Source organism: Falco naumanni, chromosome 14, assembly GCF_017639655.2.
Source record: "Falco naumanni isolate bFalNau1 chromosome 14, bFalNau1.pat, whole genome shotgun sequence".
NCBI classification, from domain to species: Eukaryota; Metazoa; Chordata; class Aves; order Falconiformes; family Falconidae; genus Falco; species Falco naumanni.
The window spans coordinates 2,549,016-2,563,663 of NC_054067.1; the positions used below are offsets into that span (position 1 = coordinate 2,549,016).

Here is a 14,648-nt window from a genome sequence, read left to right on the forward strand (position 1 = left end):
TACAAATATAAGCAACTGTTGCATCATCTTACAGTACTGCAATTGCTGTTGAATATCAAGGAAGGGTAATAGGATAGATAAAAGTTCTCTAAAAAAGAAAGCACCAGAACCAGCAGAAAGGTGGGGCTGGTCAGCCCTTCATTTGAATGTAAATGTAATTATAAGGCAGGCAGTTAGGCTGACGTCAGACAAGATCTTGGTAAACCATTACCACCAGCACCTGGTAACACAGTTGATAATAAAAGAGGATGAAGTAGAAGATTCCAAGCAGTGGCATTATTACAGAAAACCAAACACAATTATTTTTTAAGCAGCAAAAAAGAGAATACTGAAGAACAAGATGTTGTGACAACATATTTATGATCAGTGACAATCATGCATGTGAACTCTCTCTTGGATAAAGAGAACAGCATGTACCCAGGATCTGCAAGGGCTAATAACAACCTGCCAGTGCAAAACTTTGTGTCTACTCCACCCTATTCAGATTACATGGGATATCATCATGTGCCAACTCTGGACACCCATGGACAGCCTGCGGGAGCCTGGGGATCTCACTACGGCCCACAGCGGGAGGACTGGAACGCTTACGGCCCAGGACCTTCCAGCACAGTTGCTGCTGCACAGATCAATGGCTCGTCTCCTGGACAGGTCTCCTACGGTTCTGCTGATTATAGCTCCCTCCATCCCACTGGATCCGGGGGATTACCTCCTGTAGATACCATTAATGCACAGCAAATCTCTCCCAGCAGCCAAAGGCACAGCTCTTACGAATGGATGAGGAAAACTGTGCAAGCTAACACTACTGGTAAGCACAAATTCAACTTCCAGCCCGAGAAAGCATCTTCTGCTACCACCGATCTTATAAATAATTAACTTTACTTGAAGCACATAGGTTGGTGGGCCATTTATGACATTTATTTAGCCTACTGCTGTTTAATGCAGTTTTAACTAAATTTGCACTAGTTTCACTTTCACCCCATAAAAGCTTTCTGTGGTTACTATAGTGGGATGGCTATTGTGCTTAGATATGGCTGCATCTCACTCAAGTGCAGGAATCTTTGTTGTAACATTCTGTAAAGCATTTTGGATGAAAAACTTTATATTCTTGAGAATGTTATGGAACAATGAATGCAGATACATTTAACAGTTACAGGCAAAAATACTACATAATTATTTTTTGCCACAAGGTAAATATCAATATAAAATCAGGTTGATCTGTAAAATCTTCACAGACTTTTCAATACATTTAAAGAAAATTACGTGCTCTGTTCCAATGGTATTGATTATGCAATTTTCTGCTGTTGTTCCTGGGTCTTATTTTTCTCCCTATATTAGGTGAGAAGACATATTCCTAGAGAAGTAATCTGACTCAAATGATCAGCATATTTTGTTTGCAGACATATGTCATCCATAAATCTTAATTTATTTTCAAATTGGTTTTACATATTTTTCTCATGTGCCAGAATTTTGCAGCTTGCCACAATTACACAATTAAAAATCACTTTCTTGCAAGTGTCACTCATTGATGCGCCTGGTTTTGTCACAAACTGTGTATATTCCCAAGGTGTAAATTAGGTGTAGCAAGGTTTGCTAAATCTATTGTTAAGGTTAAAAGTAGTAAGTGTGTGTTAGAAAGCATCAAAGAAAATGCTCTAAAGCAAGAGCAGCAATTACAATTGGAGCAATCTTAGAAGACAGAAAATCAGTACTGCTGCTTGAGACACAATGCTCCTTCAGATTAGTCTGGTAATTGTTTCTTAGTTATAAAGCAGATAGACACAGTTTTGCCACTGTTACTAAACACAAAACGCCTAGTGAACACTAAAATATCACAATGCCATCCTTCCACTTGGAGCTTCTACAAAGGTCTTCAAAAGCCAGGCAGATTCATAGTCTGTTTTTTCCCCCTTATGTATACTCATGTAAATCAGCAGTAACTTCATTAACATCATTGGGGATTTCCAACTGTAAAAGTGATGCAAGATTTCGGTGCAGACCAAATTCAGTTGAAACTACTGAATGTCAATGAGGCAACCCATTCTCTGTCACATCACTGAATTTTATATGTGTTAGCATTCTTAAAGAATAAAATACTCAAAAATCTAAAATCCAGTTTTACACTTATTGCACAGACATGGAAGACCCTGAAAGGTTTCTCACACACTTGCTCAACTTCATAAAATATATATGCAATTCAGAAAAGCAGTCACGTGCTTAAATTATCTCTAGTCTGAAAAGTACTTACACAGAACTTACAGATGTCAAAATACTTTATGAACAACGCTGGACAGGTGAAACAGGGCCTGTCAATAGATACATGACCTGAGGCTGTACATTCCTACAGCCCAGTCCTTTGAAGTGTTAAAAACTGAATTCACAGAATTGGGCTCAAGACATCAACCCAGCTTAAAAAGAGGGTTAGGGAGAGTAGAGCACAAATGTGGTATTTTGCAAAACAAGAAAAGTACCAACTAGATTTAGCTTTTCATTGGTGTTCTTAAAACAACATTAACTGCAAAACTGGAAAATTTTAATACTGATGTAAAAAGTTGTGAAAAATGAAAGGAAATTCAAACAAATAATGACAAGTCTGGAATTAGGCATGTAACAGCTACATACTAATCTATGAGTGCTTACTCTAGAAGACAATGCAAGAAAACTTACTTGATGCCATTATAACCTCTCTTTGAAACAGATTTGCTGTTTTTCCTTATTGCCATAATATTATTCCTGCTATCAAAGTAGCTGTTGGCTCCTCCCCTTCAATATTACCACTGCTTAATACAGTTCATTGCTCTACAATTTCAGAATCGTAGCCCTAAACTTTACAAATATATTTATAAACATAAATATGTGTATGTTCTTAACTTCACTAGTGGCATGTACACATGTCAGTGTATGTGAGCAGCATGGAATAACAGAAATCAAAACACCTCTATTTAAATGAGGAAGCCTACTGAAATACTGTCCTAAAGACAGTAAGAATTATTTTTGGGGAGGGGATGTTAATGTGAATTTTTTTCTCCTCTATTTAGACTCTACTAAATACACTAACATTCTGATTCAATATTTGTGTTCAGCATTTTATACAAAAAAATAAATTGCAGAAAAAGTGAGATGGAAATTTACCTGACCAAGTCAATTCTCAGGATGAAACAACATCACAAAGACAGAAATACTACGTCCTTTCAACAGACTATCAAAGATAAAATTTTATTTGAAATCATGTATCTTCTTACTAAAAGACCTACCCATATATTCATAACCAAACCTGTTCTTATTTCAAATACACAGACATTGCAAACATATGAGGCAGTAAGAAATTTTTAAAAACCAAAAATTAAGAGTGGGTTATCTTGGTAAAGATAACTTCCCAGCCAGGCTACCAAAATAAGAACATGGTCTACAGAATTCCTTACAGTCTGATGCTGTTTTGCTAAAAATCAATGACAATATGCCTAATCAGCTTCAGTTACATAAGAGCAGAACTTCAGACCAATTAATTTCTAAAATCTGTGTAATCAACAGTATAAAATGTGTATTTTATGAGAACCAGTGAGCATTCAAAGCACGAAACTTATTGAAAAGAAGGCATCTAAACAAGGGACTAGAAAACAGCTGTTATATCTTTCAAAATTTTGTATGAAACTTCATCTGGGAGTGATCCTTCTCAGAAAGAGAACAGACTTTAAGGGGACTAAACAACAGGAAAACAGTGTTTTTATATTTTGCCAGATCAGTCTCAGCTTTTTTTTTTTTTTAAACTATAGTCAACACACTTTATGCCTTTGTTTAAACAAGCAATGATGTACAAGTAATTCAGATTACATCACAGCAGAAACACAGCCAGAAAGCAAAATAGAAAAGCAGGGAAAAAGGCCATGCCTCTGCTCTAATGCTAATTTATTTTTCTTTGTAAACTAGTTGTGACATCTATTTTCCACTGGCCCACATTGTCTGAGGTTTTGAGGCCTATCTGTCATATTGAGGCAACAGACCCTTTTAACACTTCACTTTGCTTTGATATGCAGTCTTGTCTCTTCCTTCTCCCTCTTTTCTTCAGGAGTTATATTGCCGGAAAGGGTGATGATTTTCACAGCAAATAAAGAGGCCTTCTCCTAGCTTTATTGTCTTCAGAAGAAATGCTCTGTGAATTTTATGACCAAGGGGAATGGGGAAAACTACTCCTTTTCTCCACCCCCTCAAATAATGGCTATATTTGCTGATTATAGTGAAGCCGGAATAACCCTGTTGAATTTTAACTTGTTTTCAAAGATTACCTTCTAAGCCTTCAGTTTACAAGGAACCTGAATATCTATACTATTGTTAACATTGTAACTATCACTTAGAGAAAATATTTCGAAGCCAACAATTTGTACCTTGGGAAAAAGTAAACTCACTTTGATGATTGTTTTAGTCCTGCAAATTTAGGCAGGAAAACCTTGTACACTAGAAGTCAAAGTGGCATAGGATTTGGGAAAACATCCTTGATTATGCGTATTTCAAAATGTCTTAAGCTGTGTCTACCTCTAGGCTTATGATAAAAATACTGCACCCTATCCTCAGTGTTGGTCCAAAATTAAAGAGAACTGAGGAAAAATTATTCCTTCATCTATTTCTGTCCTTTTTTTTCTCTGCTAAGATGAAAGAGTCTGACATTTGTTTAGGGCTTGTAAATTCCAAACCAATTGGCTTGTGTTTCTGAATGTGGAAGGGGTTCTTGATAAGATCTCCTTGTCGCTCCTTTGTGTGGCGTGTGCTTCATCTTAACACCTCAATGGATTTTAGGGAACCACTTTAAAGAAGTCTTTGTCCTACAGTTTGTCCCAGAAAACTCACATCAAAAAAAACCTGGGAAGATCAGAAGAAAAAGGAAAACTATCTAGTTGGCTGTTGAAAGTGCAAAGGAGAACAAATAAGTTGAAAAGTGATCTCCCAGTATAATTATTACACGACAAATTGTTTTAAAAAAAGTCTATGAAATGAGAGATATCTTCTAAACATGAAGTAATGCTTCTCTTAATAGTATTTATCCAACATATCTAGGAATATTTCTTTTACACAGTAGATGATACTGAAATCCTTTTACAAGTATTTTATTGCCCCATCTTACAAATTGCCAAGTGCCTTCAAATCAAAAGCAAAGCTCAGCATGGTGTACCCCCAGTAATACCCCTTACAGGCACTCAGCATCTTGCAAGACTGGATCTTTCAAAAAAAATAATTCAAATTATTATGGAACTTATAAGCATGGCCGATGGCCACACAAGAAAGTGAAAGCATTTCTAGTAGGACATTTCTTTGTGTTAGAGGGGTGATTTTTAAAAACTCAGATAAAGAATTAGGACGTGGTACAACTAAACAAATTGTGACTGAGTTTCAGTCTTGAAATCCTGTGTATGCCCACATATACATGGAAGTCACTTCAATGAGCACTGAAATGAAACCCCTCTGAGATCAAATATAGCCAGCACCAATTATGTACTGCTATGAATTATTTAAGATGCTTCAGGGTGTTTTTCACCTAAGAGCTTTACATTTAAATTTATGTTTCCAGAGTGAGATAAAGAGGGAAAGACAGTTATGATAACCAATACTCACTTACTTATTCACCCTGCACCTCATATTCCTTCTCTGTAACACAGAAAAGAATCACATACAAGTACTCTGTAGTTTAATTAATGTCTCTAAAATATTTGAGATGTTTGAAAGAAAGATGCTATAGAAAATAAAATTCAACATACTAATAATATTTCTTTCCTAAACAGGTAAAACAAGAACAAAAGAAAAGTACCGAGTTGTTTACACAGATCATCAGAGACTAGAATTAGAGAAGGAATTTCACTGCAACAGATACATTACAATAAGGAGAAAGTCAGAACTTGCAGCAAACCTGGGACTATCTGAAAGACAGGTACACAGAGAATATCCATCATTCATATGCACCCATTCACCAGACACTGTTACTGCCAGGGGACATGAGCAACTTTCACCTTCTGTATCCCAGAGTACTGTGAAGGCAGCCATGACACAGTTTCCGAGTATATTCAACATACAAAAAATACACTAGGCAAACACAAATAAATAAATAGACTAATTTGACAGAAATCTCCAGTTATGGGTAACTACGTATTAGGAATTCATTTATACTACAAAAAGTACTTATTCTTACATGCATAATAGCTTGCTAGACAGCCAGAATTCAAACAGTTCAGCTAAACATTATCTCAGCTATGTTCTCAACAGTCAAGACATTCACTATTTTATTTCTTCTTGCAATCATACAAAACAGTGGCCAGAAAAAATATGAAGCATTGGCTATATTTCAGGTATAAGCCAGGAAGACAAAACCTCAATATTCTAAGAGCAATCAAACCAGATATCTATGTATTTTTGTTACAAAGTTATTGCCACTATTTCCACAGGCCACATTTTTCCTCAGTTTTCAAAACACTTTCAGGATTTTTTTACACCCTTTGATTTTTCAAGTCAGGATCTCTTTTTGCTATTATATTCACAGGTACTTCACCTACAGCAGTAGTTCATACCCATTACACACTGGGTACTTTAGCCTGTAAAATTTGGTGCCAAATCTCTATGCCTATTGTACACATACATGTAGCCAAGACTATACGTTCAGGAAATTTTCAAGTGCATACTTAGATCCATTGCTTCTTGGAAAGCAGTTCTGCATTCATTCATATTAAGTACATACTTTAGCTCTGTCCTGAATAGTCTCCTGAGCAGGGGCCCAGGTATTTTAACTGTGTTCATACAAAGACGAGAGGAATTCAGGATAAAGAATTTCCTAAAATCACTGAGCTGGAGAGCACACTTAGGAAGCACAGCTCTGCAGTCTGCAAATACAGTAACTGCTGAATCCAAGCCTCCTTACGCAAGAGAATCACAATGGTTCTGCTACAGTTGGAGGATAAGGGAAGATTTGGTGATACCAAATAAGGCATCTCATACCTTAGCAACCAGATTTATTGCCCCCAGGTAAATTTAAACAAGAGATTTTTCTTTTTAGAATTTTACAAACTTTTGTTCTTTCTGAATAAGCACATTCAGTTCTCTAAACTACTCTCCTCTTTCAGTGGCCTCTTCTGATTCTGCATTCAGTCTGTGCAAGAACATGGAATAGAGAGGGACCTATTGAGGCTGGACGTGTAAGGATCCATAGATAAGCAATGGTATTTTAGGTTCAAGCACTGAACATATTGTAGTGTAATGACGTTCAATCCCAGACCCAAATAGTACATAGATAACACTCTGCAGACTGTTAAGTGGCCCCAGAAATTATGACAAACAAGCCTGTCATCAACGGACTGAAGTTTGTTATACAGTAGGATATAACCGCATTGGAAATTTTCAGAGAACTGCAATTATGAAAGATTAAAAACCTCCACCTTAACATTATGCAAGCTGGCTGATCTAGAACACAGACATGCCTGGAGTAACCAGTGATACCGTACAAAATCAACGTTTTCCTTTTACATAGCTGTTGCTCTTAAAGCCATACCAGTCAAAAATTGGAAATTTCCTTCAAGTGTAACTTGACAAAATACATAATTTATCTGCATTTCCACAGGACTCATGACAAAGCTAAACACTTCTTACTCTTATTACCAGTAAAGGTAAAAAAAAAAAAAAACTAGAAAATAATAATGAGATTTTTTAATACAAAGCAATGGTACAACTTTCTATATCGTATTCAACACACCTTAAAGGATGTAACAAAACCTGCAAAATAAGAACACAAAATCTTAATAAGGAAAACAAACAGTGTATCTACCTATTCACACTTTCACATAAGAAAATATAGTTAAACTAAAAGTAAATTTCAAACAGATAGGAGTCTTTACATATGCATACCTAGCCTGGAAAGTTCACTATCATTAAGTAATGTCGATATATTCATACATGTGACACAGTACATTTCTACCTGTAAAATACATATATAAAAATATGTATTAGAAAAAAATATATAAATATATATATAAACATATAAAATAAAATATACATATATAAAGTCCAGTAACAAAAAAAATTCAAAACTTTAAAAACACATCAATATATATGTACACACAAAAATTAATCACAATATAAATTAAGAAAAAGAACCCTCACTACTTGGATTTGAATTAATCTGCAACCTTCAAATTATTCATAATTGCATCTTCCTAAAGTATGACACACTCCACTGTCAAAGCTTATATAATAAACTAGGCAGACCCCTGAATCTGAATGAGTAAGTTGATTCCTACATTCTTAAATATAACACAGCAAGCTCACTTTACAGCAGGTCTAAGAAAAGAAAGCCATTTTCTATTGATTATGATGCAGAAAATGAATACAGAGAACAAAAATTTTTCACTGCACAGATCCAGTGTTTTGTTTTGTGGTTTTTTTATTTGGGGGGTGGGTGGGTGGGTGGTTTTGGTGGTGGTGGTTGGTTTGTGGGTTTTTTTTGGATGGGGCTGGGTTTTACGGTTTTTGTGTGGGTTTTTTGTGGGGTTTCTTAGGTTGGGGTTTTATAGCTTTTTTAAAAATATTTATATTTTCATTGTTATTATTACTGTAAAAACTTGAGCAGTACTTTGAATTAATCAGATATCCTTTGTAACACTGAAGGTGAAAATCTGGTTCCAGAATCGCCGAGCAAAAGAAAGAAAAATTATCAAGAAGAAAATATCTCAGTTTGATGGCAGTGGGGGCTCAGCTCAGAGTGACACTGGTTCACTGAGTCCGAATGAAATATCCAGTTCTCTTTTCCAATCACCACATGGAATAAATGGATTACAGCCTAATGATATTCATCAAGTCATAGTTTCAGAATGAATGGGGGGCGGGGGAGCAAAAAGAAAAAGCAAGAATGGATTTCCCCTGCAACCGCCCCCTCCTCCCCCAAGAAAATCTCTCTGCAAGGTCCATTCTCATTTAACTGTCTTCAGAGTGCTGATTTCTAAGTACAGAATCTGGGACTACTATCAAAATGTTTTAATTATCACAGAAATCTCAGGGAACTTGTACTGCTAAGTTTCATCGCTCAAAATCTTTGAGTAGAAGGCAATTTGCCTCAGACGCTGACACAAAGAATGATACAACTGAAGAGTCAAGTAAATGTAGTTCTAGTCTGATCATATATATATGCAGAAAACCAAGTGAACTGATTATAAAATAGAGTACTATTGCAGAAAATCTAAGATGCTGGGTGTATTTGGTTTGTTACATTTTATATAATTAAACTGTAGATGTTAATAAATATTTACACTTAAGTGTACTGAAAAGAATGCTACTTTTTGAAAACAATAACATTTAAAACACTTTTAAACACAAGAAGCATAACAATGTTGCTATACCAACATATTGCATTTCATTAAATAAAACAAATCTTCTTTGCACCATGTAATTGTATTCAAGCATACCAATCTCCTAAGCAATCCTTACAGATACATAGTTATCATCCCAAAGTTGCCAAAATTTGTTCAACTGTGAGAAATGCAGTGATTTGTCATGCACAATAGTAAGTGCCAAATAGCTGGGAAGATGTAAGTATTACTTCAATCTTCAATGAATGCACAGAATATTGCCTAAAAATATGAGCACAAATGTAATGGAAACAGAACTGTTACTACCAGCAAACCACCAAAAAGCAAATAAAGAATTTGTTTAATTTCTCTAAACCTTTGAAGTGAAACAGTAGCTTTTTTGGGCCACTGCTTTTATATGTGACACTTATTTTGGGCTAAAGGCAAGAAATATCGCAAAGTAGCTGACACTATATTTCAAAACTGTTCTCAAGCAGCTTAGCATTCATGACATCAAAACAAGTGTGTAATTGAAGTGTCCACTCCCTCTGCACTCCTGAAAAGGCACAAATTAAGGATAAACATGCTCGTGCTGTGGTTAGCTTTAATTATTGGTCCATGTTGGCAGGTGAGAAAGTAGCAATGGTATATAGAATACAACTGAGGAGTCTGAAAAAGCAGAAAGAAAACCCAAAGCACTAAAATCCCCAAACCCTTCAGCAGTACTACTGATTGACATTTCACAATATGAACTTTTTGATAGCATATAAGTGATCTATTGGAAAAATTTAATATTACTGAAAATGTCATCAGGAGCAAAGGGAATAAAAAGGGAAAACAGAAGAAAACAAACAGAAAACACCATTACCTGGCATATGAAGTAAGTGGTGCACCACTTATTTCAACAACATCAAAATCTTGGTCTCAGAAACAGCAGATCAAAATCTGCTTTTCTTAATGTCTTGTCTATTAGCCTTGATAATGCACTAAAAAACGTAGACAGAACTTATGAAAGCACTCATTATCTGGATTCAATAAATCAGGTCACTTCAAATTTGAAGATGTGCCTCACTGTTTCCCAATTACTTAAAAACAGCTCTGTTAGAGTAGCTCCATAAAAGTAATTCTAATAGGATTTACAAGAATAACACTCTTCAAAAATAAATACTAAATCATATAATTGTAGACAGAAATGTCCCAAGATAAACTAGGAAGAAAATCTGTAACACAGAATAAGATCTTACAGAGCGTAAGCATTTTGTGGGTGGTTCTCCAAAAATATATTTCTAACAATCTCCTATTCATATAGTTAAAAGAAATGGGCGTGTCTTTAATGCAAACTGTAAACAGAAAATCTTGTGTACATAAATACTTACAAAACTCAGCCCTACGAGAAAGCCATGAGACTACATCTGCATGGCTTTCATTCAGATCTTCTATAAGCTCCTCACTGATATTATAATGTTATGTGATTGCATGGACATTTTGGAAGACAGAGCAGCATGTCATAAAACATGCACACGAACAGATCTAGTTCTGTTTATATCAATAGAAGTATGCATGCTAGCAGACAGTGAGACACATACATGCTGCTCTGCTTTTCATTCAGAGAAATCAATACATTTGCCTTATGACAGGTTTGGGAGAGGAGGTTTTCCCAGTTCCACCAGTCCCTCTACCTGTGCTGTCTTTCTATACATAAAGGATGTAGAAGACAAAATAATTTCACAAGAAACTCATGAAGAAAGAAGCCATAATACTTTAGACATACAAGAAAAAAGGGAAGAGGACCTCACCTTCCTACCCAAATCTCAAATCATCAGAAGGCCTACCTCTATGGAAGAGCAGGCAACAGCTTTTGTGAAGGTTATTGGTGACACAGAAATAGAGAGCAAGAGAAACCTTTTTTTCTGGTTTCCAGATGTTTTTTTCCCCATGATCAGTTTTCAAAGCAACATGGAAGAATGGCAAGTAAAGAGCTACAACACATCATTCACTATATTTGTATACTAGAAATGCGTGGTTTAACTTAAAATTTATCCTTCCTTCTAATTTATGTCAAAATTGAAATAAAAAATCTTAACAGGGTTATTTACCAGGTTCACATTCAACACATTCAAAATCATCATCTTGCAGTTTCTAAGCATGCTCCAGTCTTATCTTTCTTGAATTGCCAGGCAGTCAGGACTCACTATGCTGTTTTCACAACTGGGCAGAAGAGCCACCAAAGCCCTTGACTGTACTTCAGAACAACCACTGTTTGTAAAGGAAACTTTTTAAATGAGACTACTTTAGAAGTCAAATGGGAGTTTGAATGGGAGACAAAGCAACTCCTATGACATGATTAAAATTGGTCTTGTCAATAAAAGGTGTTTTCTTTTTTCATGACCTTCACCCTGAATTTCTTCTATCAGGTCTACTTTAAATGTATTCAAAGCATAGATTAATAAATGTTTGGGGGAGACAATCTCTTTCATGCACTAGATAATCATCTCTAAGCCTAAAAATTGTATCGGATTATCTTCCCTGGCTACAGCTAAGTCAAATAAGAAGCTATGCCCCCTATCTTGTACAGTGCATAACCACCCCCCCATATAGATCAGAATGTCCCTTTAAATATAAGCGTAGTGGCACAGCTGTTTCTCAAAATATTCTAAGGAAAAACCCCATTATTATATTATTTTAGATTAACTGTGTGATTACAGAGCAATGAACTATGCAGTAACATTACCAGACCAGGAGGATGGTAAGCCATAAAGAGGGGAAAATAGCAAGCCACTTAAAGAAAACTCTTACTCTGTCTCTGACAGGGTAGGGACATTGTTATCTGATGCCTTTTTTTTTTTTTTTGCCAGAAAACGCCATCCCAAATTGAAATACAACTCAGAACTATATGTTAGCACATTTTAATGGCCATTAAAGGCTACATGACAGCCTGACAGGAGTCCATCCTATATATATCATGTTCTGCCAAAATCAGAACACAAGGATGAGGATCTGTGATTAGGTGGAGGCAACATCAGTCATTACTAAAGTCCCAACATCACTATTATTTTCTGTGCAAATGTGTTTGACTCTTCTACATTGCTCACCTAAAGGACAAGCTTCAGAAGATGTGATCCAGCCCTTCAATTTCATTTTTGTATTTATTTCAGTGAGTGGAAACACTAAAGGCTATAAATAATATTTTCCAATATTTATCCTTCTTCCTCTGAAGACTTCTCCAGGGACTTTAATTAGACTGTCCCTTAGCATCATTAGGCAATTAAAATAATAATAAATCAAACACAATCACTCTCACCCAGTAGGTATCTTCCACAAGCTATCTCAGTTTCCTGTCTTTTTCACTTTATGTAAAGAGAAAACCATTGCACTGTTTAAGTTCAGCTGTTTGATTGGTATTTCAAGTCTGCAAATTAGTGAGCCACTTTAACACCACGCTGATATCAAAAGAATATTCTGTATCACACAACTGCCTAATTCCAGGAGTCAGCAAATCCTTTCTGACATTTATTTGAATCATCTTTATTCTTATGAGAATACTGTAGAGGTGCAAAAGCTCTGGGAACAATTGTATTTCTCAGTCCCACTAAATATAAATACTTAATCAAGACGAACACTTTACCAAAACTGTTCATGCTGAGACTCAATGTAGCAGCACAGTGATGTGGCTTCATCAACCAACTTCTAAATATTTAATCTGTGGGAGAAAATAAAGACAATTACAGATTTATCTGTAGTTACAGTAATGACAGATGGTTTAGACTAAAACTTGGAAAGAACCTCATTAAATGATATTTTAAAAATAATAAATCATTATTTGCAGAGAAAAGTGTATAACTTAACACCCTAATTGGCTGCTTGTAGTAGTAATACAGGTCAAATAAAAACTTGGATCAGAAACTTGACAACCTCCTGAAATTAAGATTAGTTTTGAAAATTGATCTACCTTTACACTAGGCATTTTCAGTATAAGCAGCACAGAGCCAAAAATCTTCTAGACATCACAAATTATATATATCACAAAAATAGTTTCCTTAAACTTCTCATATCACTCGTCTTGCCTTAGCACTTCAACACATTTACATATCCAAATTTGCCTAATGAGTTATATGTTTCTATTTCTAAACAAAAGAATATGCACCCGCAATGACATGCTGGATGCATCTGGAAAGGGAAAAAGCATTCTGTTAAATGTAACAGCCAAACCCACAGAAATTACCAGGGTTTTTTCCTCATAATAAATCCCACATTAAAGAGGATCGCCTGCACATTGGTTACAGTTCCCAGTCAAAAGTTGTGCCTTTATTTCCCAAAGAGGAAACTAGTACGCTAACATTTTGGGAGTTATTTCAAAAAAGCCTCAGGCACTTGATCAAATGATATTTAAAGGTGTGGTTAATATTCTTTTTAATAGAAGATTATTTACATTGAAGGAACAATTTTTATTATTCCATAGATGCGCTAAAAACTAATGAGTCTACTGAAATTATCTGCAGCATATGGTATCACATTGTCTGGGTAAATGTTTCGATCTGAGAACAAAAAACACTATCACAGGTGAATGGTTCAGCAGAGGGCTAAATACTAGACGGCTAAGTTGTAACCATGGATCTGAAACCCATTATTAGCTGCTGCTTCCCATGTGCAATTGAGGCTTAAAATTTTTGAAATGCCTACCACCTCCTGTCAGCTTAATACTTTGATCTATTAACTGAAACTTCCTAGAGCCTGATAGTCTTCCTATCACCCCAGGTATCAAAAGCAGAGCAAATAAAATACGAAACATTAAAATTAGTGAAAACTTAGAACCCTGCCTATGGATACCTCAAAAAGAGACAGGATATAGAACAACAGGCCAGTAAAAATCTCAACATTTAACATGGTTGTTTTCTACAGCTTGCACGATTCTTTGCTCAACCCCCTTATCAATACCAGTTTTCAAGCAGCCGGTGCAACTTCCTCTGAATGAGGCATAGTTCTGTCTCAAGACACTGACAAGAACACGCAGGATTTAGCAGCATGCATTTGCCATGCTGCCAGCTGTAGCTCTGAAAGTCAAACACCACAGCATCTAATGAAGCTGGCTACAGAAACCAGTGCAGCAAGAGCCACATCTTCCCCACCTCCCTGTATGGCTGAACTAACAGGCAGTAAGAACATAGTGAGGATGAGAGGGACAAAAACAAATTGACACACACCTCACAAGAGTCTTGAATTTTCAGTGTTAGGCACAATTCCAACCTGAGTGATGCAGCCATGAAGGCCTCCTAAATTTCATCATGCATCAGATGCTATTAAAGGGAACAATCCAGCTTCACAAGGTTTCTTCCTGCT

General features: G+C 35.9%; 1 protein-coding gene across 2 annotated transcripts; it reads left to right on the top strand.

Annotated features, from left to right (window-relative positions):
* Positions 1–285: 285 nt before the first annotated feature.
* On the top strand, positions 286–8,849 carry CDX4 (caudal type homeobox 4). Of its 2 annotated transcripts, none has more exons than XM_040614644.1 (3): positions 286–805; positions 5,769–5,914; positions 8,635–8,849. In XM_040614644.1, the coding sequence occupies exons 1-3, from the start codon at positions 376–378 to the stop codon at positions 8,839–8,841; spliced, it is 783 nt and encodes a 260-aa protein (XP_040470578.1). In that variant the 5' UTR covers positions 286–375; the 3' UTR covers positions 8,842–8,849. The 2 variants fall into 2 exon arrangements, with proteins under 2 accessions (XP_040470578.1, XP_040470577.1); XM_040614643.1 differs by having other exon boundaries at positions 5,769–5,998; positions 8,635–8,848.
* The last annotated feature ends 5,799 nt before the right edge of the window (positions 8,850–14,648 follow it).

Coding starts and splice junctions, on each gene's coding strand:
- CDX4 (XM_040614643.1), top strand. CDS start 376: ATGCATGTGAACTCTCTCTTGGATAAAGAGAACAGCATGTACCCAGGA. Junction 806..5,768: donor TGTGCAAGCTAACACTACTG/GTAAGCACAAAT, acceptor TTTCCTAAACAG/GTAAAACAAGAACAAAAGAA. Junction 5,999..8,634: donor ATGAGCAACTTTCACCTTCT/GTATCCCAGAGT, acceptor GTAACACTGAAG/GTGAAAATCTGGTTCCAGAA.